The sequence below is a fragment of the Gigantopelta aegis genome, chromosome 8 (assembly GCF_016097555.1).
Source record: "Gigantopelta aegis isolate Gae_Host chromosome 8, Gae_host_genome, whole genome shotgun sequence".
Classification (NCBI taxonomy): domain Eukaryota; kingdom Metazoa; phylum Mollusca; class Gastropoda; order Neomphalida; family Peltospiridae; genus Gigantopelta; species Gigantopelta aegis.
Genome location: NC_054706.1, coordinates 26419353 through 26444725, shown reverse-complemented (window position 1 = coordinate 26444725; position 25373 = coordinate 26419353). Strand labels below are relative to the sequence as shown.

Here is a 25373-nt window from a genome sequence, read left to right as displayed (position 1 = left end):
ACCAAAAATATCGGGACTTAACATTTCATGATTTGAATGTATACATTGCACTTCCAACCATTTCAATGAAAGGCACATGCAGTTATATGGAGATTTTAAAGAATGTACTTTTCATAATTTAGTACCCAGTCTCAAAACTAAAAAACATTCTGAGCTGGTTTGGATGATCAAAAGTGTTCACACTGTCACTGTGGGCCTGGAATGCACTAACAAATGTCAAGTACTGGTAACTCAAATTCTAATAAGAAAAAAGATAAATATAAAAATCAACCACATTTTAATTAATGCTTATTCCCAATACATATATATGTACCTATATTTATTACCTTTTAGATAAAATGTGCTAGATTGTAATTTTTTGCGTGTTAAAATCTAATACTAGAATATAGCATTGGGTAATCAATTACCGTGTTAGAACTTGGGCTAAATATATTTTAAGTAATAACCTGACATGCTTTTCAACATGTTCTACAAGTTAGTACAATATGACAAATAGTTTTGTTCGGCTGTGGGTGTTCAATTTTTTTTTTCCCGATACGATTACAACATAATTGTAAACGTTTAAAACATGCAAGATAATAAGGTGCTAAGAGTTATCTCCCTTTGCAAAAAACAGGGTTCGAAATCATTTCAGGGTAAAACCACCCGGAATCCTTGTTGACACTCTTAATTCCCAAACAGCTAACAAAAAAAGCTGTAAATACCTTGCAAAGTAACTAAGTTATTTGTTTACAAAAAAACTACAATATATTTTGAGGAATTTGATGTTGTTATGTTATTATTAAACTCAAACTCAAAATGTGGTTTTACTTTATTTAAAAGTTTGACTGTAAGTGTAATTTTAGTTTAATTATAAAACAAAGATTTAAAAGGTAATAAATTTGTTACATGTTTTTTTTTGACAGGCATACAGGATTGTACGCCCCTCAGAAATGTATATTTCCTTCGTCGTTTTTTGACAGATGTATGGGATTATACGCCCCTCCAAAATCTGTATTTCCTTCGATTTGGTGGGGTGAGTAGCATGTGAATTTCTATTTCACCTGTGAGGTCTAAAAAATGGACCAGTTTTTGCTTTTCACAGGCCCTGTTCCTCTAAGAGATCTTAGTACTAAAATCACTGTAAGTGCATATGATAGCTGTGCACGTATGGTGATCTTAGGGCAAAGATCGCTTCGTGGAATTTGGCCCTGTACCGTAGATTAGATTTTAACAAACATATATAAAGTATGTTATTTAACTACAAGTACTTATCAATGATTAGAATACACATTATGTACCTTTGTCACTTGGTACTTAATGATTAGAATACACATGTACCTTTGTCACTTGGTACCAATGATTAGAATACACATGTACCTTTGTCACTTGGTACTTAATGATTAGAATACACATGTACCTTTGTCACTTGGTACTCAATGATTAGAATACACATGTACCTTTGTCACTTGGTACTCAATGATTAGAATACACATGTACCTTTGTCACTTGGTACTTAATGATTAGAATACACATTATGTACCTTTGTCCCTTGGTACTTAATGATTAGAATACACATGTACCTTTGTCATTTGGTATTGGTACTGATTTTTCCATCTTCCATTTACTTCTTGGTGTCTAAAATATATTAAAATAACAGAATAATGTAAATAACAATCTGTAAGTAGAATAGTGGAACTACATGGACGTGAAAATGTTCGTACATTTAGATCTATAGTCCGTACCACAGGGAACGCTTTTTTTTCATACTATGAAAGTTACTACAAATTATTTGTTTCTGAGCCGATTGATTTGTAAATTGCATGCAAAAATAGTAATTGTTTGTTATTTTGAAAACACTTTTATAATTATTTACAAAAAACATTATTATAGAATGATGGGACAGACTATAAATGACAACCATATAGGGTTCGAATTTCACCACAACACTGACAGCAATTGCTGTAGTTTTTCTCCTTATTTGCCGTTATGCCCTGGAAATCTTACGGCATCAGTGGCACTGCCACTGTGCCCTTCACTCTAGTGGTGTCATTAAACAAAACTTCTTTTTTTTATTAGAATTAAAGGGACAGACCCTAGTTTTTAAACACTATAAGGCATATTTTTCACCTATACCCTAGTTTCAACCCGTAAAAATTAACACTAAGTTTGGTTCATTTACAAACCTGTAACAAATTTGGATACAGAAGAGTGAAACAAGAGTCTGTGACATTGAAATACCCTTAAAAATAGATTAAAATGTGACTCGATAATCATTACTTCTCAGATGCACATGCGTTTTTAAAAAAATATGAAAAATGTATTTTGTGGTATTAGAAACACCAGGGTTATACGGAAATTGATAATTTAAACAATACAAGTAATATTTGATTTCAGTGATCATAAACAGTTCTAATAGTGAAAAATATGCCTTAGTGTTTAAAAACTAGGATCTGTCCCTTTAACCATTTAAATTATGTTCTTATTATGCTGTCCAATGTGTGCCAGAAAGAGTTCTACCTATACCCCTCTATATCAAAGGTTCTAAAGACAGAAGGACTTTCCTTTGGCACTGTCACTAAGCCTAATCCTATTTATGATAAGTATTTATAATGTTCTTTATATGTAACAGTGCCAAAGGAAAGCCCAACCCTAATTTGGCCCAAAGACTAACCCTAACCCCAGCGTTCGAAATAAGCACTTGTCCATATGCCACGACAAGTGAAAATTTACTCAGACAAGCATAATTTACCTTAGTGGTTATCCGGTGGACAAGTAAAAAAAAATTATTTGTTTTAAAACAGTATCATATTTTTTAGCAATGGTTGTACTTTACAAAAAATCAGCGGTGTCTGATCACAAACTGTTATACAAATATTGTGGTTTTAGAGTTAGATAAACATGGTCTTGATAATGTAATGGTCTTAGCTCGTGAATATTCAGAATACCTTGGAGTTGCGACTGAGTTCTGAATTCCCCACTCGGAACGTCTTGGCTGACATAAATCATTTATTTGATCAACAAATTATATTAGATACCATTCACATTTAAAAAAGATTTTTTTAAATATTATTTTGTTGTTTAAGTTTAAAAAGGAAGTAGTTGTCTTTTTAAAAGTCAGTTTTTCCTTTGATTTATGTAAAGTACTGATTACATCATCGGTAATGTGATAAAAACAAAAACCTGTTAGACGGGTTAATCTACGATTAAAAAAACATATTAGTTAACATTTATTATTTTATTATTTAGGTGTAAGTTATATTTACATACATCTCTGCAGTGAATTTTATGAAACAAGTTACTTAAAAATAATTGTGTATGACAAAACAAAATTACGATCGATCAACAAACCTGTGAAAAGGCAGGATAAGCTCAATCACGTGGTTTCTTGTTGATTTGTTATCAGAACAAGTCTGAAAATAACAGGCCCTTTCTATTAAAATATATGGCTTAACTGTCTCCCCACCATAGAAGTTGTTAGCATCTTCCACTCCAGATATCGTTTCTAAGAGCCTAAATAAGCGTCTAGTCATGGATGTTGCCCGGTAAAAAATGTGTCATATACCAAGCTTTGATAAACAAAAACTTAATTAATATTAAGAATAAATATTTCTGTGTTGAAGCAGTGCAATGTAGTACGTTTTAAAATGCATATTTAAAGGGTTTTTTGTGGTTTTGGTTTTTATCATATCATGCACATGTTTATATTTGAACTGTTACTAAAGAACGCCTTCTCGTTTTCCCTAGAAAAGTTTTCTGTCTATTAATAGATCCAAGGAAGCCCTATGCGTTGTGAATGGTTCAAGACCAACACATCCTTTAAATGAATGATTTGGTCCATCGTTCTAAACAGTACTGAACAGTAGACGAATTATCTAGTTCTACTGTGTTTATTTAATGTAAATTGTACGTCTGAAACCACATGTTCCGCAGGTAGCAGGCCTCGTTTATGGCAGAATATTACCTTGGATGAGTCTCCGGGTTAGTTCAATAGTTGTCACCAAGGTACCTTCACTTCAGCTTGTGAAACAACCAAAGTTAAATGGAAACTTTTATTTTAAAGTAAGTAAAGTACACCGTATTCATTATATTTATCACTAGCTCTGTTATTATAAAATTATTTGAGTTGCGAACATGATTGAAATTCATTTACATCTCGTAGGTCTTTCCGCAGTGACCAGACAATCATGAATTTTATGTTTTAGTTGTTAAGTTTTTAACTTGTCTTTAACAAAGTAAATTCTTTGGCTTGGATTCGTGGAAAGATGTCGACTGTATTTCATTTTCAACTTGTTTAATGATGAAAACGCACCCCCACCTCCCCAGTTAAGTGCTTAAAAATTGCATAATTTTATCCACATTTGATTGTAATTTTTATTTAACATGTTTATTACTTTTTCCATATTTAATAGTGAACAGAATACAATGATTTTATGTCAATCCCCCTGTAAACTGGATACCCATCGAACTTACTTTGACCCAATTTGGCACATGGGTTTAGGCTACTGTTTAGAGGAGGGTATAATATCCGCCCGGTCCCCTCCATTATTATTTTTAGCTAGGGTTGAGGGTTAGGGTTAGGGTTGGGGTTATGGCTGGGGTTAGGGTTAGGGTTGGGGTTAGGGTTAGGGTTGGAGTTAGGGTTGGAGTTAAGGTTAGGGTTAGGGGAAGGGGGGACCGGGCGGATATTTTTCCAGGAAATAAATGATTTGATTTTAAACAAATACGAAAACAAAATATAGCTTGTGCCCACCTCCCTCATCTCACCCCATCCCACACTAAACACTGAGGCCCTTGCACTAGTTAGGAAGGCGATGTTTCAACCCTAAACGTGCCCCAATATGGCAATAAATGTGTCTGTACATGTTTGGTAGTTAATCAACACAAAACTGTTTTCATCTGAAATACAAAGTTATAAATTGTAATCGTATCAGCAAATATACACCCTTTGCAAACTATGCAATCAAATAAAACTGCTATTTTAACATACTTTCAGTGCATAAACATAAGCATTCTCACAACGTAAGCTGTCAAAATGTGCCACCAACTCTGGCGTTGCCTTTTTGTAATGACGCGGAAAATACCGAAATAATTCTCGTTAATTTCCGTTGAAAATAAAAAGGTCTCAGATCATCCTTGCATTGTTTTTATGTTGGGAGAATTGAAATCGTATCACATTATACAGTAAAATATTATCAGATTTTAAATATAATATATTTTAATATTTTATTACTGTTTCACTGTTCTAGAACTGTTACACCTGTTTTAATATAATTAGCTTCTAGTTAATATTGTTTTTCCAGAATACATGCACTTTCGTTTTGAAATCGTACGAAGATTATTGAACATCTACGAACATAGCCGATACCCACTCAAGGTAAATAACTCTAACACGACAATATGGCTACGGTGCAAGTTTTGTGTCCCAATGGAAGGAGACAAAATGTTAAAATTACTCCAAATTCAAAATTGCTTCAGGTAATTTGCAAAATCAAAACCACGTGCATACATAATTTTAATCATGGGACATACTTTTATCTAATAAAAGAACGCGTACAAAAAATTAAATTATTAACTGCATTTGACATGATTTTTATTTGTTAAAATTTACATTTAGTGATTCACTGTTTCAGCTGTGTATAGTATTTTGCATATGTACCCTCGACGTCCCAATCTGCATATGGCTAACAACAAAAACATTCCAATTGGTTAATGAAAAAAATCGACAACATGGATATAAAATAGTAATTAGAGTAGAGTAAATAGAGTATCGCCAATTGTGACAGTCGAAAACCGTATTATTTGACTTTTGGGTATTTTGTAATGTCTGATCGTTGACACCACAACAACTTCTTTTTAAGGAAGTACACTTAAAACAAATTTCCTTAAGAATGCGGGGGAGAAAAAGGTCAGAGTAAGTTTTATGCACAATGAAATGTATTATTACAGTTAATTTGTACCCTGGAATCTTACTGAATGCAATGCAAATATATGCCTAAACAGCAACAGATCCCCAAATGTGGGATAAAAAAAATTCTGTTCATTTTATTTCCATCTTCATCGAATGAATCGATCGCTTTGATATCACCAGCTGATAAAAAAAAAAAGTAGTTTTGTTTTTGTAAAGGTGGTGTATATATTAGTTGGCATCCAAGATAAATGATTTTACTGATAAACATTACCACTTCTGTTGTTTTTATAAGCAGTGATATCAGTGTTCGAGATTAAAAAATTTGGGCAATATCCCAGTTGGATACTAACATTTCCAAATCTGGTATCCTACCTGATAATTTAGTATCCCACTTAAATGAAATTCATAAATAACATCAAACAAACATGGACGACACTGTTACTTAACTTCACTAGTAAATGATGACTTTCATTGTTTCAGCAAAAAATAAAAACGCAGGATTAAAAAAACAAAAAAACATTATATGGTATCCCGGTGGGATACTGGGTTATTGAAGTCTGGTATCCAAAATTAAATTCTGGTATCCCCGGAATATCGGGATACCGTTAATCTCGAACACTGGATATCCTCCCAAAAATTAAAAGTTTATAATATTTTATAAAGAATTGCTTAATGCAGAATGATAGAAATGACACAGGAAAAATCATCAGTTACAACCAATTAAATCTGAAATTGAGGACCAAATATCAGATGATGATTAATGGAAACAAAAGACAGAATGACCGTTCAGATCACATGACAAATTTGGTGCCAAATAAGTGGTTTTTCAGTCAAAGATTGCCGAATCCATAAAAAATTAAATCTTTCAATTGTTCAAATAAAATATAACTTTCATTGCATGTATCGAACATACAAATGGTTACAGGTATGGGATAAAATAGAGGCTGTTAAAAATACTAAATTTGCATTAAAGTAACTGTCGTAAGCTTACATGTACTCAAGTGTTTTGTCAGTGGGGAAAAAAGTGTGCATTTGGAAATAGCTGAGATAGGTGCTGTAAAATATAGTAGGGTGCAGGAAAATAAAGAATGGCGGCGGAACGTGAAAGGAGAGCAGTAAAATGCAATAGTGGGGTGGGCAGCGAGAACACTGGAATTATCAATAATTATATCATAACTTTAAAAATCATTCACATGTTTTATATTATATAGACGAAAATAGGTCAGACTCATTGATATTAAGAATAACAAGACCAGTTTCAAAAACACCTTACCCGCATTCTAAAAATGCTATTACTGGTAATAAATCATATACCGGTAACTCTGTTTTAGTTATTTTTGTTCAAACTGAAAAGAAACAAAACTGTAAATGAAAATACAGAAAAAAGTTAACAAAAGAATGTTTCAGCATATTACTTGTCCAGTTCACAAATTTAGTCACATTGTTACGGAAAATAAAAGCGAACTTAGATCCATGTGTGTGCACAATCTACCCAGGAGAAAACCCCATGTAGTGATCTTAGGTGTGCTTGACAATTAACATGCATAGCTGCAGTAATAACAAATTGTGCCACACAAGAAAGCAATTCCAAAACCGATCATGTGATGTGTCATGTGTGAATGGTTATTTTCAAAGTAAAGTGTTAACAAGACAAAAAAAAAAAAAAAAATCATGAGACAACACTAGCCTTCATGCGTCACGTCTACTGTTGTAACTGTGTAAAATCACCTGACATGAAAGTCGTTTTGGATCCATGGGTGTGCCTACATTTATGCACAATTTTAAAATGTTTATTTACTACAGACTTCTACTGCTTCTTTAGTGACTGTGTTATTTTGTTTTTTTATGATATACTCTTCAAGAGGAGTGAAAGCCTCTGAAGTATGTGACGTAAATTAATATAGCGTCATGATGATTGCCTTGCTTGTCATGATGGTGTTAGATTACATGATATCCTTCCATCCCTCTTGAAGATTATTCCATAAAAAAGCAAACTGGCAGGCGGCAAAACAATTACATGCTTTTTGACCTAGGAGATATCGGCGAAGTTGATATAGGTGATATGGTTACATTCTAGTATATGGAATTTATGTCATTGTAATGGGTTTTTTTATGATTACTGTCTAGACAATGTGTGAGGGAAGTCTAACAGTAATTAAAGGTATGAGAGTAATTTATTGTTAACAATGTGGTCCAGACTTATGATTACTGTCTAGACAATGTGTGAGGGAAGTCTAACAGTAATTAAAGGTATGAGAGTAATTTATTGTTAACAATGTGGTCCAGACTTATGATTACTGTCTAGACAATGTGTGAGGGAAGTCTAACAGTAATTAAAGGTATGAGAGTAATTTATTGTTAACAATGTGGTCCAGACTTATGATTACTGTCTAGACAATGTGTGAGGGAAGTCTAACAGTAATTAAAGGTATGAGAGTAATTTATTGTTAACAATGTGGTCCAGTCTTATGATTACTGTCTAGACAATGTGTGAGGGAAGTCTAACAGTAATTAAAGGTATGAGAGTAATTTATTGTTAACAATGTGGTCCAGACTTATGATTACTGTCTAGACAATGTGTGAGGGAAGTCTAACAGTAATTAAAGGTATGAGAGTAATTTATTGTTAACAATGTGGTCCACACTTTAAGTGATATACATTTTGTGTATGTATTTCTTTAGCACCCAAAATGTATACATGTACATGTACTAGGAAAAATGCTGTCATATTTCAAAGGCCAGACATTTTGCCTCAAAGCTTGTTCATCCCAGTCAATTTGCCCCATGTACTGCATTAGCAGGTCTTAATTTTATGATGTTATCTCTTTCCAGATATTGGAAGAAGTTTGTCAAAAGCAAGGCTTCCTTCCTTCCACTGACTATACACTCATGTAAGTTGGGGAGAGGGGGTGCTTTTTGGGGGAGGAGTGGGGCTGGAGTTTAGTTGTAAAACATTTGTTTCTGATATATTTACTACTGGGATATATATTTAGTTTAGAACAAAAACCTTCTGCTAATATGTTGTTCTCTAAGGTTGTTTTTAGCTTAGAATTAAATTTTAAAAATTAAATAAAACAAAATTTGGTTACCATTAAGTACATTTGTAAGAGAGAATATTTATTGTTTATGGTAATAAATATAAAATAAATTTTTTTTTCTTACATAAGAGTTACTCTATTAGAAATATTTTGCATATTGAAAAATTGCATCAAACATAGTTGTTTGTAAGTGATATTAAATCAAGCATTATGAATCTTCTCTAGTTAATAATTATCTTATTTAGACATGGATATATTTGTATTTTTAATCCAAATAATCATATTGATATACTTAAAATTTAGTTTGACACCCAATAGCCAATCTGTATTTTGTGCTGGAGTGTTAAACATTCATTCATTCATTCATTCATTCATTCATTCAATCGTTCGTTCATTCATTATTTCAATCGTTCATTTGTTTGTTCATTATTTAGACATGGAAGAGTGAGTCTTGACCTAAGTCTGTCATTCCGCTATGCAAACTTGTCAAATAACGTGAAGTTGGAGCTTGTGAAGACCAAGGAGAAGCGAGCTGAAGAGGAAGTGCTGATTGCACTTCAAATGGAGAACGGTGACCGATTGCAGTCCAAGTTTCCTCCAACAGCCTCTCTCTGGGATGTCCTGCTGTACTGGGAAAACCAACCTGACAGGTAGAACCTTGAGTGGTTATTTTTTATCAAACTCTTAAACCTGTGTCACACTGGGATGTCCTGATGTCATATTGGGATGTTCTGTTGTACTGGGAAAACCAACCAGACAGGTAGGACCGTGAGTGGTTATTTTTATCAATCTCTCCAACCTACATGTTATCACATTGGGATGTCCTGATGTCATATTGGGATGTGCTATTGTACTGGGAAAACCAACCAGACAGGTAGGACCTTGATGATGATGATAACTAGTTTAACGTGCCCATATACCACTAGGGTTTCGAACACGCCCATCCCGAGTCCGACCTCCGATAAGATCGGTGGCCTGACTCGGGATGCAGGGGGGTGGGGAGTGAAAATGGGCAGAATTTTGAATAAATAAAAAAAATAAAAAGGTTACAAGCCAAAAAAAAAATAACTGACTGCTCGGCCGAATATTTACATAATTTGGAGCATTTTAGAAGGACAGTCCAAAATTAAATAAGAGAAAGAAGAGAGGATCGGACTATTTAATAATATTTAAAAAAAAGAAGTAATTTCGACATAAAATTTTGAACGCACATCTAAAAGTTTAAAGTCCGATTGATATGTCCACGCGAGTGGCCTCGTTAAGGCCGTTTGGGTGCACAGCTTAAAGGGACGAGATGGGTTGCATCCCGTCAAGAAAACCCCTAGATTGACAGTCGATAGACGTTGAAGGTTTAGTGCTGTGCTGAAATACAGATCTTGAGAAGCCGGATCCGTCTGAACGAGAGAGAGTATCAGACTAGGGTATAGTCCAGTCGTCATGGGTTGGTATAGTGGTGCGGACGGGCCCGACTCCGGAGGATATGAGATGGTATCACTATAAAGCAAGGTAAAGTCTAGAAAAAGAGTAGATGGGGCCGACCCCGCTTCCTATTTCTTCTTAGAGTGGAGCGGTCAATCTTCCAGTGCTGCTAGGACAGGCTCGGACATGTAGAGACTAAACGCGAACAACCGTGGCGTTCTGCAGAATGCCGTCATACGAGTCACGAAAAAAACAAGTCGACAGTCAGACGGAGAAATGACGTGGAGGCAAGGAATCTCGCTAAAAAAGAATCATTCCTGGTGGTGCAGGCTGTCGAAACGAGAAGCGTTCCAGCATTCAATCAGTTCCAATGGCCGCATACATCCCAGTAGAAAACTTCATTTCTCTGACGAAAACAACAAAATGAAGGACCTCCAAGTCGAGCACACGAAAGCTCGTGCAGTGCGCACAAGCGAAACAAACACGTCTTACCGCGTGGAGCCCCAGACTGGGAATCTAGGACCTTGAGTGGTTATTTGTATCAATCTCTCCAACCTATGTCACATTGGGATGTCCTGATGTTATATTGGGATGTCCTATTGTACTAGGAAAACCAACCTGACAGGTAGAGCCTTGAGTGGTTATTTTTTATCAAACTCTTAAACCTATGTCACATTGGTATGTCCTGATATCATATTGGAAAGTCATAGTGTACTGGGAAAACCAACCAGACAGGTAGAGCCTTGAGTGGTTATATTTATCAAACTCTTAAACCTATGTCACATTGGGAAGTCCTGGTGTCAGATTGGGATGCCCTGATGTCACATTGGGATGTCTTGCTGTACTGGAAAACCAGCTAGACATGACTGATTGTTCTAATCAAAACCTTCAAACTATGTCACATTGGGATGTCCTTATGCCACTGTGGCACGCCCTGATGTCACACTGGCATGTCCTGATGTCATATAAGGATGTCCTGATGTTATATCAAGATGTACTGGGAAAACCAGCCAGGCAGGTAGAGCTGTAAGTGGTTATTTCAGTCAAGCCTTTCAACCTATGACGTATTGGGATGTCCTTATGTCATATTGGGATGTTCTGATGTCATATTGGGATGTCTTGCAGTACTGGAAATACCAACCAGACAAGTAGTCAAAACATTCATATTAATGTAGGTTTTTTTTTTAAATATACTAAAAGGCAAAAGTTATTGTGACACACAAAAGACAAAGATAACTGATGATAAGTTTTTACTGCCGTGTATGAAACGTTATAACACGGAAAGAGAAATGTCCGAAGATATGGAAACAAGCAATAGTCCATGAAAAGGGCTCACCTGCCATATGCAAATGAGCCACATCACTAGTAGGGGTTCAGAGCGAAGCTCACACAGTCAGTAGCTAGAGTGTCCATCTTGAGCATTGATACAGGCCTGGCACCGTCATCTCATTGAGGCCACTAAACGCTGGAGAAAGGGATGGTACGGGCTGGGAGGGTTGCTGGTTGGAACCTGTTTCGCAGATGCGTGGTTCGGATCCATGTATCTTGGTGAGGGGATGTCATGGGTGGTCGGCCGCTACAGGGACGGTCCCTGATATTGTTGATATTGTTGCCATAAGTGCCATATGGTGTTTCTGTGGATGTTGAATTGACATGTGACGTCATGCTGCGAGGTCTCAGATTCAAACATCCCTATGACTTGCCACTGTCATTTTCACTGAGGCGTGGCATGACGAAATTGCATCAAACTGTTCACTAATGGTGTTTTTCTGACTTCTGGACTTCTGAAGGCTGCACAGAGTGGCAATGATTTTCGACTGAATGTCTGGCCTTTTATGGTGAACACTGGATAGTGTTTCTCCCGAATATTCCATGTTTCTTGCACAAAGCATGCAATTGCTGCAACAACTGCTTGGTTGTATTTCTTTGAGCTGTTTAATGCACATTTTCTCTGGTTTACATTCAAAAATCCATTCACAAATTTATTACTCCAAACAATCCATGTCACAATAACTTTTGCCTTTGAGTATACATTGTATTTATATATTATATACTGATAGTTTCTTTTTGTCATTAAAAAAATTCTCCCTTTTAGCATTTTGTTGGGTACTTAAATTCGTGGATTGAAAAAGTTGGATCTTTAATTTGTATTATATGACATTTGTATACATTTATTATATTTTTGTGGTGTTATTAAATTCGTTGACTGCACTACTTCATGAGTTACACAAAATTTGACAACCATGAATGAAGTGATTTCACAGTATTCCATGAAGTTTATTAGCGTGTATCGTGAGATCATGTCAGTGCTTTGTTTTTAATATTTGTAGTGCCTACAAGAACAAACTGACTGCTGTTGACAGCACCCAGAATCCTCCACTTCACCCTGTTTGTATCTACATGAGAGAAGAGGTACATATAGAGAGTTTATTATACACGCTTGTGTGTCATACTGATTTTACGAAACTTGTGTCAGGATTTGTGGATTGCCCAAGTGAGAGCAAGTGTAATACATGAATCCTGACAGGAGTTTCGAAAATCAGTACGATTCACACGCAAGTGTAATAATTTGTATTTTATCCATAATTTATTATGACCATGGTAAAACATGTCAAACGTAACTAGAAGGAGACAATGAAATGACATCATTTTCAGAAATGAGGTCCTTTTGGTAAGTGTGTGTCATACTGGTTATATTTCCCTATATATTTTGAAATATTTAGATAATAAATACATTTATTACCCACTTTGAGAACATCTGGGTGTGTCGTACAAATTTCATATACATCACCAGCTGCGTATTAGTTGCTAAAATGACATCATTTCGGTAAGCATTGTCATCTTCCCTGGTCATAGTTCTGTGCATTCCCGCACCTCGTGGGGTTATGTTGGAAGTAATGTCAGATTTTACATTATTTAAAGGTGGGTAATAAATATAATACCACACTCGCTTTCACTCAAATATGATTTTTACGAAAATTGTGAACTTCCCATTCACATTCGTTTGGTCAGATACTAACATAAGAAGTTCACTTGTTTCGTAAAATGATATCTTGCAAAAAATAATATAGTATTCTATATATACAGTGAAACCCCTCTAACATGGACTCTCTGTGAACTGAAATTCCCTCAGACCGATATATTTTTCATGATCCATTTTTATTTTAGATATCAGTACAGAACAGAACCTCTCTAAACTGGATACTCCTTCAATCCAGCCTTTTTACTTAGTCCTGTGGGTGTCCGATTTAGTAGGGTTTCACTGTATTTTTAATGTTTTTTCAAATCACCAGCTTTAATCGTGTAGTGATTAAGCCATAGTGCAGACTTCTTTTTTTTACGAACCATTAACTTCTGTCCTAGACAAGCTGTCAAGACAGCTGAAGTGACAATATGATTAAAACTTAACTAAATGTTAAATATAATTAAATGAAATTATTGTGTTTAATGGAGTAGATGCTACAGATTTGGCTAATTTTACGTTTAATACTTAGTCACTATCTGTTTTCTTTAAGTATACATTTCAGATGTATTTCTTAATCTAATTTTAGTTAAAAAAAATAATGACAATTCATTATTGATTTCATAATTAATCATCAAATCGCTAGTACCCAACCAATAAATGTTTGACTATGATTGAACATAGGAATATAACTAACCAAAATTTTATTATTTTTTTATCATTTATAACTTGGGAAGGAAATAAAACTGGATTCACAAATATTATAAGTATCCACAACAATGATGACAACAACAATAATAAATACTTTATTTAATGAGGATAATACAATTAGCAAAACAAGCAGTGACGTCAGAAGGAATTTCACATTGGAGAGGCAGAGGGGGAGTGTTTTTAGACAGTTTTTTACTGAAATATTATAGCTGCAACTGCTGCTCCTGCTGCCCCAGCTCCGACGCACCTGTCATGTACAGGCAACCCAGAATTATAATAAATAAATAATTAAATAAATAAAATAAATAAATAAATAAATAAATAAAAATAAATATTGTCATACAAAAATTCTCTACAAATAACATTATTTTAACAAATACTGTTTACATGTGGGCTTTAAGATGTAATCATTGCTCTAATATAACATTTTTCTAATCCTGTGTGTATATAGGTTGTTGGTCAGATGGCTATACAGATGATGTCATTAAGACAGCTAGGATTAACAGGTGGAAAAGCTGTTATCAGGTAATTTTACATTCATGAGTACCCACACTTTGATATACATCGATCATTGTAAAAAAAATGAAGTATGTATTTTAAGTACAGTGAAACTTCTCAAAACTGGACCCTCTAATAACTGGAATTCCTCAAAGCTGGATGGTCAGTTTTTAAAATAATATCATAACCTCTCATATTATCACCCCAGCACAAAAATAGACTGGCTATTGAAACCCAATAATCAATGTCTATTTGTTTCGCTTGTGTGTCGTTAAACATTCATTCAATCAGTTTTTTTTTTTTTTTTTTGCTTGTGTGTTGTTAAACATTCATTCATTTATTCATTCATTCATTCAAGCAGTGGCTGATTTGACGTCTTTTCAATCTAATTAAAATTAGTTCCACTGGTTAATTACTATTACCTGTGGATCTAACAGCACCCCATTTGAGCTCATGTCCAGTTTACCTTTCATTCGACCAATCAAAACCTTACTTGCAAAATTATGTCAGTGATTTGAAAAGAATTTGAAAACATTTGGGATTATGCTGAGGGTATATGAAATGATTTGGGTGAATTATGAAGTATGCCGGAAACTAATTTCAATATAAAATTTTATATAAAATTTGTTTCAAGACGAAAAAGAAAACTGTTTATAATCTGTTTATACTAATATACAATCCAGAGTTTATTACTGCACTTTTCCCCCTGTTTTGTAAAGTTAAAATAGACCAACGAGTTCGCCTATTGCATAAATAGTCCCGCCCGATATTTTTAGAATTCGTATGCTCCCGAATAGCGCTATAAAAGACGAAGTGTAATTGGTCGATATTTAAATTGTTATTTATAGATGAAATGTCACCTGGACATGGGAGTCCACGCAATGCTGTTAGATCTACTAGTAGACCAGTAGAGCCAGTTTTAATCAGATTGGATGTCTTTTGGGAGTCCATGCAATGCTGTTAGATCTACTGGTAGACCAGTAGAGCTAGTTTTAATCAGATTGGATGTCTTTTGTATTAGGTCGTGGATCTCCTATATTCCCTTCTCAGGTGTGTAACATCTTTCAGAACACTATAGATGGACGAGACTGCACCAACTATTTCTGTGAGAAATTTTGTCCTCGGTTGCAGATTTAATTGGATTATAATTGATGATTTTTACTTACTGTTATTTGTTTATTCTGCAATTCCTAATAAAATAAATTGTGGCCAATTCTGATATCCATTTTGTCATGTGTTGCTTAGCAATATATAAGCCCCTACCTCCAAAGCAAAATGTGAATTTTACTGGGGATACATTGGCCAAATTCAAAAACATAAATATACTAATAAATATCCCCAAATTTTAATATGACATAACTTGAAAAGTGACTTTTTGATGAATTATGTTTCAAATTTAAGTGGTAGGATTTCTTTTCTATTGTGGGGGCAGCACTAGCCCAGTGGTAAAGCGCTCGCTCAATACGCGGTCGGTCTGGGATCGATCTCTGTCGATGGGCCCATTGGGCTATTTGTTGTTCCAGCCAGTGCACCACAACTGGTATATCAAAGGCCGTAGTATGTACTACCCTGTCTGGGATATAGCATATAAAAGATCCCTTGCTGCTAATCGAAAAGAGTAGCCCATGAAGTGGTGACAGTGGGTTTCCTCTCTCAATATCTGTGTGGTCCTTAACCATATGTCTGACGTCATATAACCATAAACAAAATGTGTTGAGTGTGTTGTTAATTAAAACATTTCCTTCTTCTTCTTTTCTATTGTATTTGTGTTTATAAAATGCATGTTGGGTCAAGTATTTATACTCATTAGAAAGCCCTTACATATAGCTATTCAGTGATATTAAAACTTTCATTGTATCTTTAGTGAATATAGAGAAAATAGTATTTGTGTACTAATGACAAAAAAATTAGTAGAAGTACAAGATAAAACACAATTTTGCCCCTAAGTTGGAGTGATCAGAGAGGTTCAGCTGTACAGTCATACCATAATATTCTTATCACTCCCCTTCCAGATGACACCACCGCCTCCCACCCCCAACTATGCCCAGACTATGTACATGTGCGATCAATGTAATGTTTGCCTGCCTTTTCAACTTTCAGGTCAGTTGTTAAATATAGAGTACAGTAATACCTGCCATATCGCCACAACCGGTCTAATACTAACAATATATACACTGCCTGTATAAAACAAAACTGCTTTTATCACCTTGTGATATCAGTGCGATCAATTCGTTTTAAGAAGATAAAAATAAAAGAATAACACAATAATGTTATCCCACATTAGCAGATCACTTAAAAACAAATATATATTATTTTTTCTGGTATCTTAAAATCTTTATTAAAATATAATATCTGTACTTTGATTGGTTCACAAAAATGAAGTCCTGTAAGCTACAGATTGACATTATCCCTAATTTTTGATAATCCAGTTAAACTATAGAGTCGGTTAATACACATTCATTGGTATACGATAACCAATCTTACAAATGCAAGTTATTTACGTGTTTTTTGTGTGTGTTGTTTTTGTGTGTGTGGGGGGGGTGTGTCTGGGGGGACGTAGGGCATTGATTGGAACACACGCACACACACACATGCAGTGCATGTGTGTTAGTGTGTTATATTGAGACACTTGTTAAAATTTGTCTTGATGCTCTGCCATCTGGCCATAATACACAAAGACAAATCTCCACCGGTCGAGGCTAAATAGCTTTGCCCTATAATTTGTCAAATTCGAGGCCTGGATTTCTTCCTGGGTGAAAAATTAAGGATTATATGCTTTTAAAATTGAGACTGCATATTAATTGTTTACATATTTTTTTTATACAAAATGATTTATTGTATCTATAATGGTTACATGATTTTACTGTTTACATATTTCATTTATTAATGTTATCTGTGTCAGGTTCATTCGGAAATCTGTAGAAGACGGCGAGCTTGCTGAGATTGTGCAGCGCTTGGAAAAGGACAAAGCCAAACAGGCCAAACTCGAAGAAATTGCTTCTCGGAGAGTTGCCGAGGAGATGAGCGGTGTTCAAACTTGTAGCAGAAACAGCAGCAAGACTGACTCCATGCAGGTGGATTCCTCCAGTTCGGACTCCATGGACAAATCCAAGATGGACTTTCAGACTAGTGACACGCAGTCCATGTCCTCCGCAACACACAACCATCATGAAGAGATGGAAGTGGAGCAGGCTGGTCATTCCCGTACGGGTGATGGGACTGCGGGAAGTGCTGGGGGAGCCAGTGTGGGTGGTGTGGGAGCCAGTGTGGGTGGTGGGGGAGCCAGTGTGGGTGGTGGGGGAGCCAGTATAGGTGGTGGGGGAGCCAGTATGGGTGGTGGGGGAGCCAGTGTGGGTGGTGTGACTGGTAAAGGTGGCAGGGGAGTGACAGGTGGAGGTGCTGAAGGACAGCGTAAGAGTCAGAGTGAGATTGAACGGCTCAGGAGTCTGAATATTCCGGGAGTGGAGATAATCACACCCGATGACTTCAATGATCTCACTCCAGAGGAACAGCAGGTTGGTTTTACTTCTCAAAACTGGAAATGTTTTTGAACGCCCCTGGGGAGGGATTTAGCTCAGTCGGTTGAGTGCTCGCCTGAGGTGCTTGCATCGCAGGATTGAACCACCTCAGTGGATCCATTCATCTGATTGGGTTTTTTCTCGTTCCAAACAGTGCACCACAACTGGTCAAAGACCATTGTATGTGCTTTCCTGTCTTTAGGAAAGTGCATATAAAAGATCCCTTGCTGCATTATGAAAAATGTAGTGGGTTTCCTCTGATGATTACGAGTCAGAATTATCAAATGTTTGACGTCCAATAGCCAATGATCAATTAATCAATGTGCTCCAGTGGTGTCATTAAGCAAAAGAAACGTCTTTTTTTTTTTAACACCCCTCTGCAGGGCTCGAAACAGTGACCTACGAAAAGCGAAAAAAACTAAACTTTTGTTAGACCTAGCAGGCAAAATAGAAATTCAGCTGCTAAACATATCAAAAATCTCAGGTAATTTTTTCAAGGGACAGATGTTGGTAGGATTATCTCACCTGCTATTTAGCTTGTGATTCTGGTATATTTTAATACCATAATGCTCTAAAATACATTTTGGAGGTCTACTTTTCCAAACACTATCTTTCCTTCACCACATGCTGTCTTAATTCTAGCAGTCCATATTTCTTTTGCCCTGCTATTTTAGAAAAATAACAACCGGCCATATCTTACTTCTTATTTCGAGCTCTGCTCTGCTGCCTTTGCAAACATTAATTTTATTAAGAGGTGTAAATGCATTTGTGCTCCTTAACACCCACCGATTCAATAGGAGGGGTGTGAAACACTGCCTCCTTTGTTTAAACAAATCACATTTTCCTTCTTAATTAACGCTGACTAACTTAAGGAGTGCATTTTTTTCTTTTTGTCATATTGAGGAGTGCCGGTTTTTGTCATTTCTTTTCCATGTTTATGGTTAGAAGTGTAGATCACTTGTAGATTGCTTGCCAGAGTTACGATGGGTCATGACATAAATAAAGGCAGTGATACGTGCTGCTATATTTATGGAAAAATGCTGTCCTGTCCGTAGAAAAGTGTAGATAACAGATCTCTTACAACAGTTTCACTAAAAGTAACCTGTGTGATAGCTGTGAGTTTCTTCTCTCACTGTCATTATCATTGTATGTACACATCTAATAGCTGGGGTTTCACTAAACATACATTCCTTTCCATTTCTCTCACCCTGCCCACTGTTTTTGTTGTTTGTTAGTACATGTATTTTTAAAACTAGTTCCCACCCCCACCTCCATCAAAAAATTGTGATGGGTTACAGCAAACCAATTTCTTGTGCAGTTGGCTTAATGTGGATGTATGTGGTTAATGGTGTGTTATATTTTCAGACAGCCCGAAGGTTGGCACAGAGAATCATGCCACAGTTGATGGGTGAGTCAACACGTCAAGCAGAATCCAGGCAAATTCAACCAGTCTCAAAACCCATATCAGAACCACAGCAACCCCAGTTCGTGGAGTTTAAGGTAAACTTTGTTATTACATATTACAATGTATGTTGTTGAACCAAAACCACCCTAGTTTGTTGAGATCCAAGTTACCTTTAATATTACATAACTATGCTTGTAATTAAACCCCAGTTTATTAGTTCCCTACCGGTCCAACCAGAGGGGACTATAGATTTCATCTTCGTCCTTCACATTGCCTTGAGATGTTGATCTGAAATTTCATCTGTAGCTTTATCATGTACTGTTTCAGATCAAGTTTAACTTCCATGACGATTTATCAACTTTTCACAGAGGTAAATGTATGGCCCTTAAATTTAGGAGATAAGAACATTTGTGGGGTACTCTCAGAATCCTTGTTGAGTTTAAAGTTAGTATTACATATATGTTAAATCACACCTACTCCAGTTTGTTGAATTCAATGTAAACTTTAATATTACATGTTGTTAAACAAAACCTATCCCAGTGTGTTGAGTTCAAGTTAAACTTTAGTGTTACATATATGTTAAATCACACCTACTCCAGTTTGTTGAATTCAGTGTAAACTTTAATATTACATGTTGTTAAACAAAACCTATCCCAGTGTGTTGAGTTCAAGTTAAACTTTAGTGTTACATACATGTTAAATCACACCTACTCCAGTTTGTTGAATTCAGTGTAAACTTTAATATTACATGTTGTTAAACAAAACCTATCCCAGTGTGTTGAGTTCAAGTTAAACTTTAGTGTTACATATATGTTAAATCACACCTACTCCAGTTTGTTGAATTCAGTATAAACTTTAATATTACATGTTGTTAAACAAAACCTATCCCAGTGTGTTGAGTTCAAGTTAAACTTTAGTGTTACATGTGTTGTTAAATCAAAAGAACCCCAATTTATTGACTAAATTATAAAGTAAACTTCAGTATTACATATATTTATTAAATCAAAACAAACCCAGTTTGTTGAGTTTAAAGGGTTCTTTAGTATTCCATAATTATGTTGTTAAACAAACAAAATAACTTCCTCAGCTTGTTGAGTTTAAGGTAAACTTTACTGTTACATGTTATATTGTTATCTGATCTGGTGCTTATACAACTCAAGACTAATAGATTCTGAGACTAAAGCCGCACAAATTGTATGCATATGATGTCATTAGAGATTTGAGTTAAAACTCAGGTTTTGTAAGCACAGGCCCTGGAATCCCCATCATTTCGACAGTCAAAAGAGAAAACAAACTTGTCACTCTGCAACATTGTTTGTAATCTTGTTATTCAGCTTATTCAATGACATTATTCAAAACAAAATGTCTTACACTTCTGTTTTTGTTTTCTGTTATTGTTTTCTTAACACGCAGGTGCCAAATTTTCACAGCTTTAAGGTGTTATTTTGTTAATATTCCATTTTTTAGGATATTTAATTAAGATTGGAGCAACATTTTTGTGTATAGGCATACATGCACCAGTATACATGTGTGTGTGTGGATGGGGGAGGTGGTCTGCTTCTATTTTAATGGTTTATAATTCAAGGGAGACAATTACTCTTTACATACAGTCATTATTAATCCATGCACTTTATAGACTAACAATAGCTGGTTATTGATACTGACGTTTTATAGACTAACAATAGCTGGTTATTGATACTGACGTTTTATAGACTAACAATAGCTGGTTATTGATACTGACGTTTTATAGACTAACAATAGCTGGTTATTGATACTGACGTTTTATAGACTAACAATAGCTGGTTATTGATACTGACGTTTTATAGACTAACAATAGCTGGTTATTGATACTGACGTTTTATAGACTAACAATAGCTGGTTATTGATACTGACGTTTTATAGACTAACAATAGCTGGTTATTGATACTGACGTTTTAAGTATGTAACTTCCCTGAAATTACTGCAAAATGGTATTTTAGTGCCTCTAGATTTCACAATTTCCCCGGACCCCTTAGTGTCTTGGGCCTTCCATGCTCTTTTGTTCCAAGAATTATCTCCTCCCCCTTCCTCTAAATATCCTAGCTATGGCCCTGCCATACAGTCGACAGTAATGAGATCTCACTGTATGTGCATGGTTAACAGCTTGTTTTACGGATCTGTTTCAGTTTCCAGAATCCACAAAGGGAAAGTGTTTGTACAGCAATGACCAGAGGTAAAATCCTAAATATAATTATTATTGATGCATCGCAAACTATAGTCCGTCCCAACATATAAAAATGTTAGTTTTTTTGTAAATGATTTCTGTTTGGTTTGATGTAAGAAGAAAAGTAAAAGTGATCTGGAAATAACAACAAAAAAAACCCACTATTTTTGTGTGCAATTTAGGAAAACAAATCTGCTCAGAAATAAATAACTTATAGTACAAAATTGTATCATAGTAAGAAAACTGCACTCCCTGTGGGAATGACTATAGATAGTGGACGTTTGTGGATTTTAAGGATATTTGTTAATTACTCCATGACACACTGGTTGGCATGTCAAAAGCCTTGGTATTTGCTGTGTTGTCGTGGGAAGTGAATATAAAAGATCTCTTATTTATTGCTAATGAAAATACATGTATGTTGGGGTTTCCTCTGCAGACCACATGTCATTATTATCAAAGGATTTACATCCAATAGCTGATAAATAATTAATCAGTGTGCTCTAGTGGTGTCTATTCAAAATAAACTTTTTAAAATTAAATTATGTCAGAAATACAACAAACTACATGTACCTTGTAAACATTATGTAATGGAGACTGAAATTTGAAGATTTTATTTATATATGGTTGTTTCCTTGGCTCAAAAGGTAAGAACAAAATCTGCCATGGGTGAAACAGTTCACTGATGGCAATTATAAGCCTGTCTAGGGCAATTTTTAAAATGTAATTTTTGTAACAAATAAATATGACGCAAATGTTATTTTACTGTATGTAGTTGTATTTAAAAGGTACAAAATTGCAGGGGGCAATAAATCTAGATTGTTTTTCTACTAGTAATGTGGCAGGAATTGTTATTGTTAAAAAAAAAAAAAAATTCCAGTGTATTACCGTATATCTTCGCCTGTAAGTCGATCTCGGTTATAAGTCGAGTCCCTAATTTCAAGCCCTGAAAACGTATTTTTTTTATTGACCCGTTTATAAGTCGACCCATGAAAAACAACTAATAAATATTGAAATATTTCTTATTTTCAGCACATGAGAACAATAATGTACAATATTTGAACAAAAGAAAATTATTTTACAAACTTCGGTTTTCACGTTTTGTACATCGCAATATAATCAGACTATTCCAATCAAACTATCATTATTACATAGCATCAAAACAAAATATTCCCTTAGTAGAGAGTGAAAGCTGTTTGACTGTTACTGTATGGCACTGTACAGATGGTTTTGTGCACAGACAACAACTTTATTTATAAACACTGACAACAGATCACTACGATAAAACTGAAAGTATCACGTTTTGCCGCCATATTAATACATGTAGGAGGATAACTCTGGAAAGTACACTGGTTTTTGTACCAAATGATGTGTGTCCCTATTGCTCTAGTGAACTGCAGAGATCAGTCTATTTTAAAGCTCAGTAATATTCATGAAGTTAATCACCAACAAAACATTGTTTGAACAACCATTAATGCCAGTGACCAGATTTCAAAATAAACTCAGGCAACAGGTAGTTATTATTGTTTACATTTTTGCTATTAGTGATGACTGTTAATTTAACTAAGTGGACTGTTGTCTTGGCATGTGAGTGAGATCACACGCCTTTTCGCATAACCAAAACCGTTCTAATGCCAAAAAAAATAGGTTATAAAAAATAAATGTGTCAAATTAACATATTTGAGTATAAATACATGGCATACTTCAACAATAAAACTTGTAAAATAATCCCCAAAACTGTAATATTTTTTGGTGAATTTTTTTTACCCTCTTATAAGTCGACCCCCCAAGTTATAAAATAATTTTTGGGTGAAAAAATTTCGACTTATAGGCGAAGATATACGGTAGGTCAACTGCTTACAAATATTGCTTTCTTCAGATGAATTGTTCACATTTAATTGTACATTAAGATTTTAATTTTAGTGTTAACTTTTGTTTGTTAGTAAGTTTTTGAATTTAGACCTATTTCTCATATGTTGATGTATGTGTTAAAACACTTGTATTTTGTGTTAATATTGTTATTCATTAAATGTAACGGTTCTTTTGTTAAATTAGTACTTTTAGTAATCTTTTTCTTTTTTTCTTCTTTTTTTTTTGTTCCAGTGATGTAAAGAGAGATCATTTTAAGGTATTTTGGTTTTGTTGTCAACATTTGAATACTATATTTACCCCACTAAAACAGGTTTTTTAAATCTATAATGTAATTCTGTTGTAATGGTGGGAATGGAATTAGCTCAGAAAAAGATGAGTGGGGTTTAATCTGTATAGTGCTTGTCTGGGGTGCTCAGGTCATAAGATCAAATCCCCATGGCAGACCCATGTGGTTTTCCACACTCCTGCCAGTGCCCCACGATTGGTATATCAAAGGCTGTGGTATGTGCTATCCTGTCTATGGGAAAGTGCATATAAAAGAAACCTAGCTGCTAATGGAAAACATGTAGCGAGTTTCCTCTGAATATTACATGACATTGTACATATAGCATGCTGTGTGTGCTGTTTTGTGGCCAAATGCAAACAGAAAAACCCCCATAAAGTTTTGTGGTTAATCTGTATAAAAAGTGGTCATGCTAGCAGCAGGTTTCCTCTGATGGTTACGTGTCAGAATTACCATATGTTTGACATCCAATAGCCTATGATTAATTAATAAATCAATGTGCTCTAGTGGTGTCATTAAACAAAACAAACTTTATCTGTTTACTGGGGGAGAGTTTGGAGGGTTTTGTTTTATAATTTTTTACTATTTTGGGTTTTGATATAAAAATATGACAAAATAAAAACAACAACTATTTATTGTTTATTTTAGCCATGTAGCCGAAAGGCAGTGTTGTATAACCTGGATGAACCTGTATCACATTCAGCTTCTGGACAAGGTAGGTGGAATTGGTTTTAATTGATTCAATCATGTTGTCATTCAGGACCCATATTTTCAAAGCAATCTTAACGCTAAGAAATTGTAAAAACACCGTAGGCTATGGCTTCACTAGAGCACATATCATAGTGATGTCATAGCTTACAATTATTTTATGATTTCATAGCACTAAGATTGCTTCCAAAATACAGGCCCAGATTACTTAAAATTAATTTCTTTGAGATATTGGTAATTTTAGATTTAATCGAGGGGAAAAAATGTTTGGGTAAATTTTTCATATTATTCATGCCCAACCTCAAGTCGCAAAATGTATATGTATGCATTATTTTCATTGTAGATATTCATTACAAATATCAACAGTTGTTTGTGAAATTTAAACATTATAAGCTTGTACTAAGGTGTGCATTTGCAGAAAAAACATCTCTCAGTATTAATCTGGTTTACAGAAAGTTTTTGCTGCTGCTTTTTTTTCTTGAGTTCCTATCCTTTTGAGTTGAATTAAAGAAATTTATTTCTACTTTCAGATCCACCAGATGACTTTTTTGAAGTGACTGAAACAGATATAAAGAAAATGGTGGCAGACCAACAGAAAAAGATGTGTGTCCTCATTTTATTTTCCACTTTATTTGTCCCAGTTGTCCACAGTACTCTGAGCTATAATCATATATACATGTAGACATCAGTTGTCTTTCTTTAGCTAGTCAGTGTGGTGGTGATTCAGGGAATAACTATGTATTTGACCATTTGCAGACGTTAATGCTGGTTTTACGGTCACAAATTGACTTTTACTACCGACTGTACACCCAGGCAGCATTAATGTCCGCAAGTGGTCAAATTTTCATAATTATATCAATTGTAATGCAA

General features: G+C 35.0%; 2 protein-coding genes across 2 annotated transcripts in view; one reads left to right on the top strand and one right to left on the bottom strand.

The window, feature by feature from the left end:
- Positions 1 to 5033, bottom strand: part of LOC121379044 (centrosomal protein of 95 kDa-like) — a 51385-nt gene extending 46352 nt beyond the window's left edge. Inside the window, 2 exon segments of the mRNA XM_041507487.1 lie at positions 1563 to 1617; positions 4970 to 5033. Coding sequence (XP_041363421.1) covers positions 1563 to 1596 — 34 coding nt within the window. The 5' untranslated portion in view covers positions 1597 to 1617; positions 4970 to 5033.
- A 345-nt stretch (positions 5034 to 5378) lies between these two features.
- Positions 5379 to 25373, top strand: part of LOC121379129 (tether containing UBX domain for GLUT4-like) — a 32386-nt gene continuing 12391 nt past the window's right edge. Inside the window, exons 1-11 of the mRNA XM_041507609.1 lie at positions 5379 to 5457; positions 8722 to 8780; positions 9362 to 9577; positions 12677 to 12758; positions 14471 to 14544; positions 17420 to 18032; positions 19401 to 19535; positions 21606 to 21652; positions 23744 to 23768; positions 24444 to 24510; positions 25034 to 25106. Of these exons, the coding sequence (XP_041363543.1) occupies positions 5380 to 5457; positions 8722 to 8780; positions 9362 to 9577; positions 12677 to 12758; positions 14471 to 14544; positions 17420 to 18032; positions 19401 to 19535; positions 21606 to 21652; positions 23744 to 23768; positions 24444 to 24510; positions 25034 to 25106 (1469 nt within the window). The 5' untranslated portion in view covers position 5379. The remainder of the gene's footprint in view (positions 5458 to 8721; positions 8781 to 9361; positions 9578 to 12676; positions 12759 to 14470; positions 14545 to 17419; positions 18033 to 19400; positions 19536 to 21605; positions 21653 to 23743; positions 23769 to 24443; positions 24511 to 25033; positions 25107 to 25373) is intronic.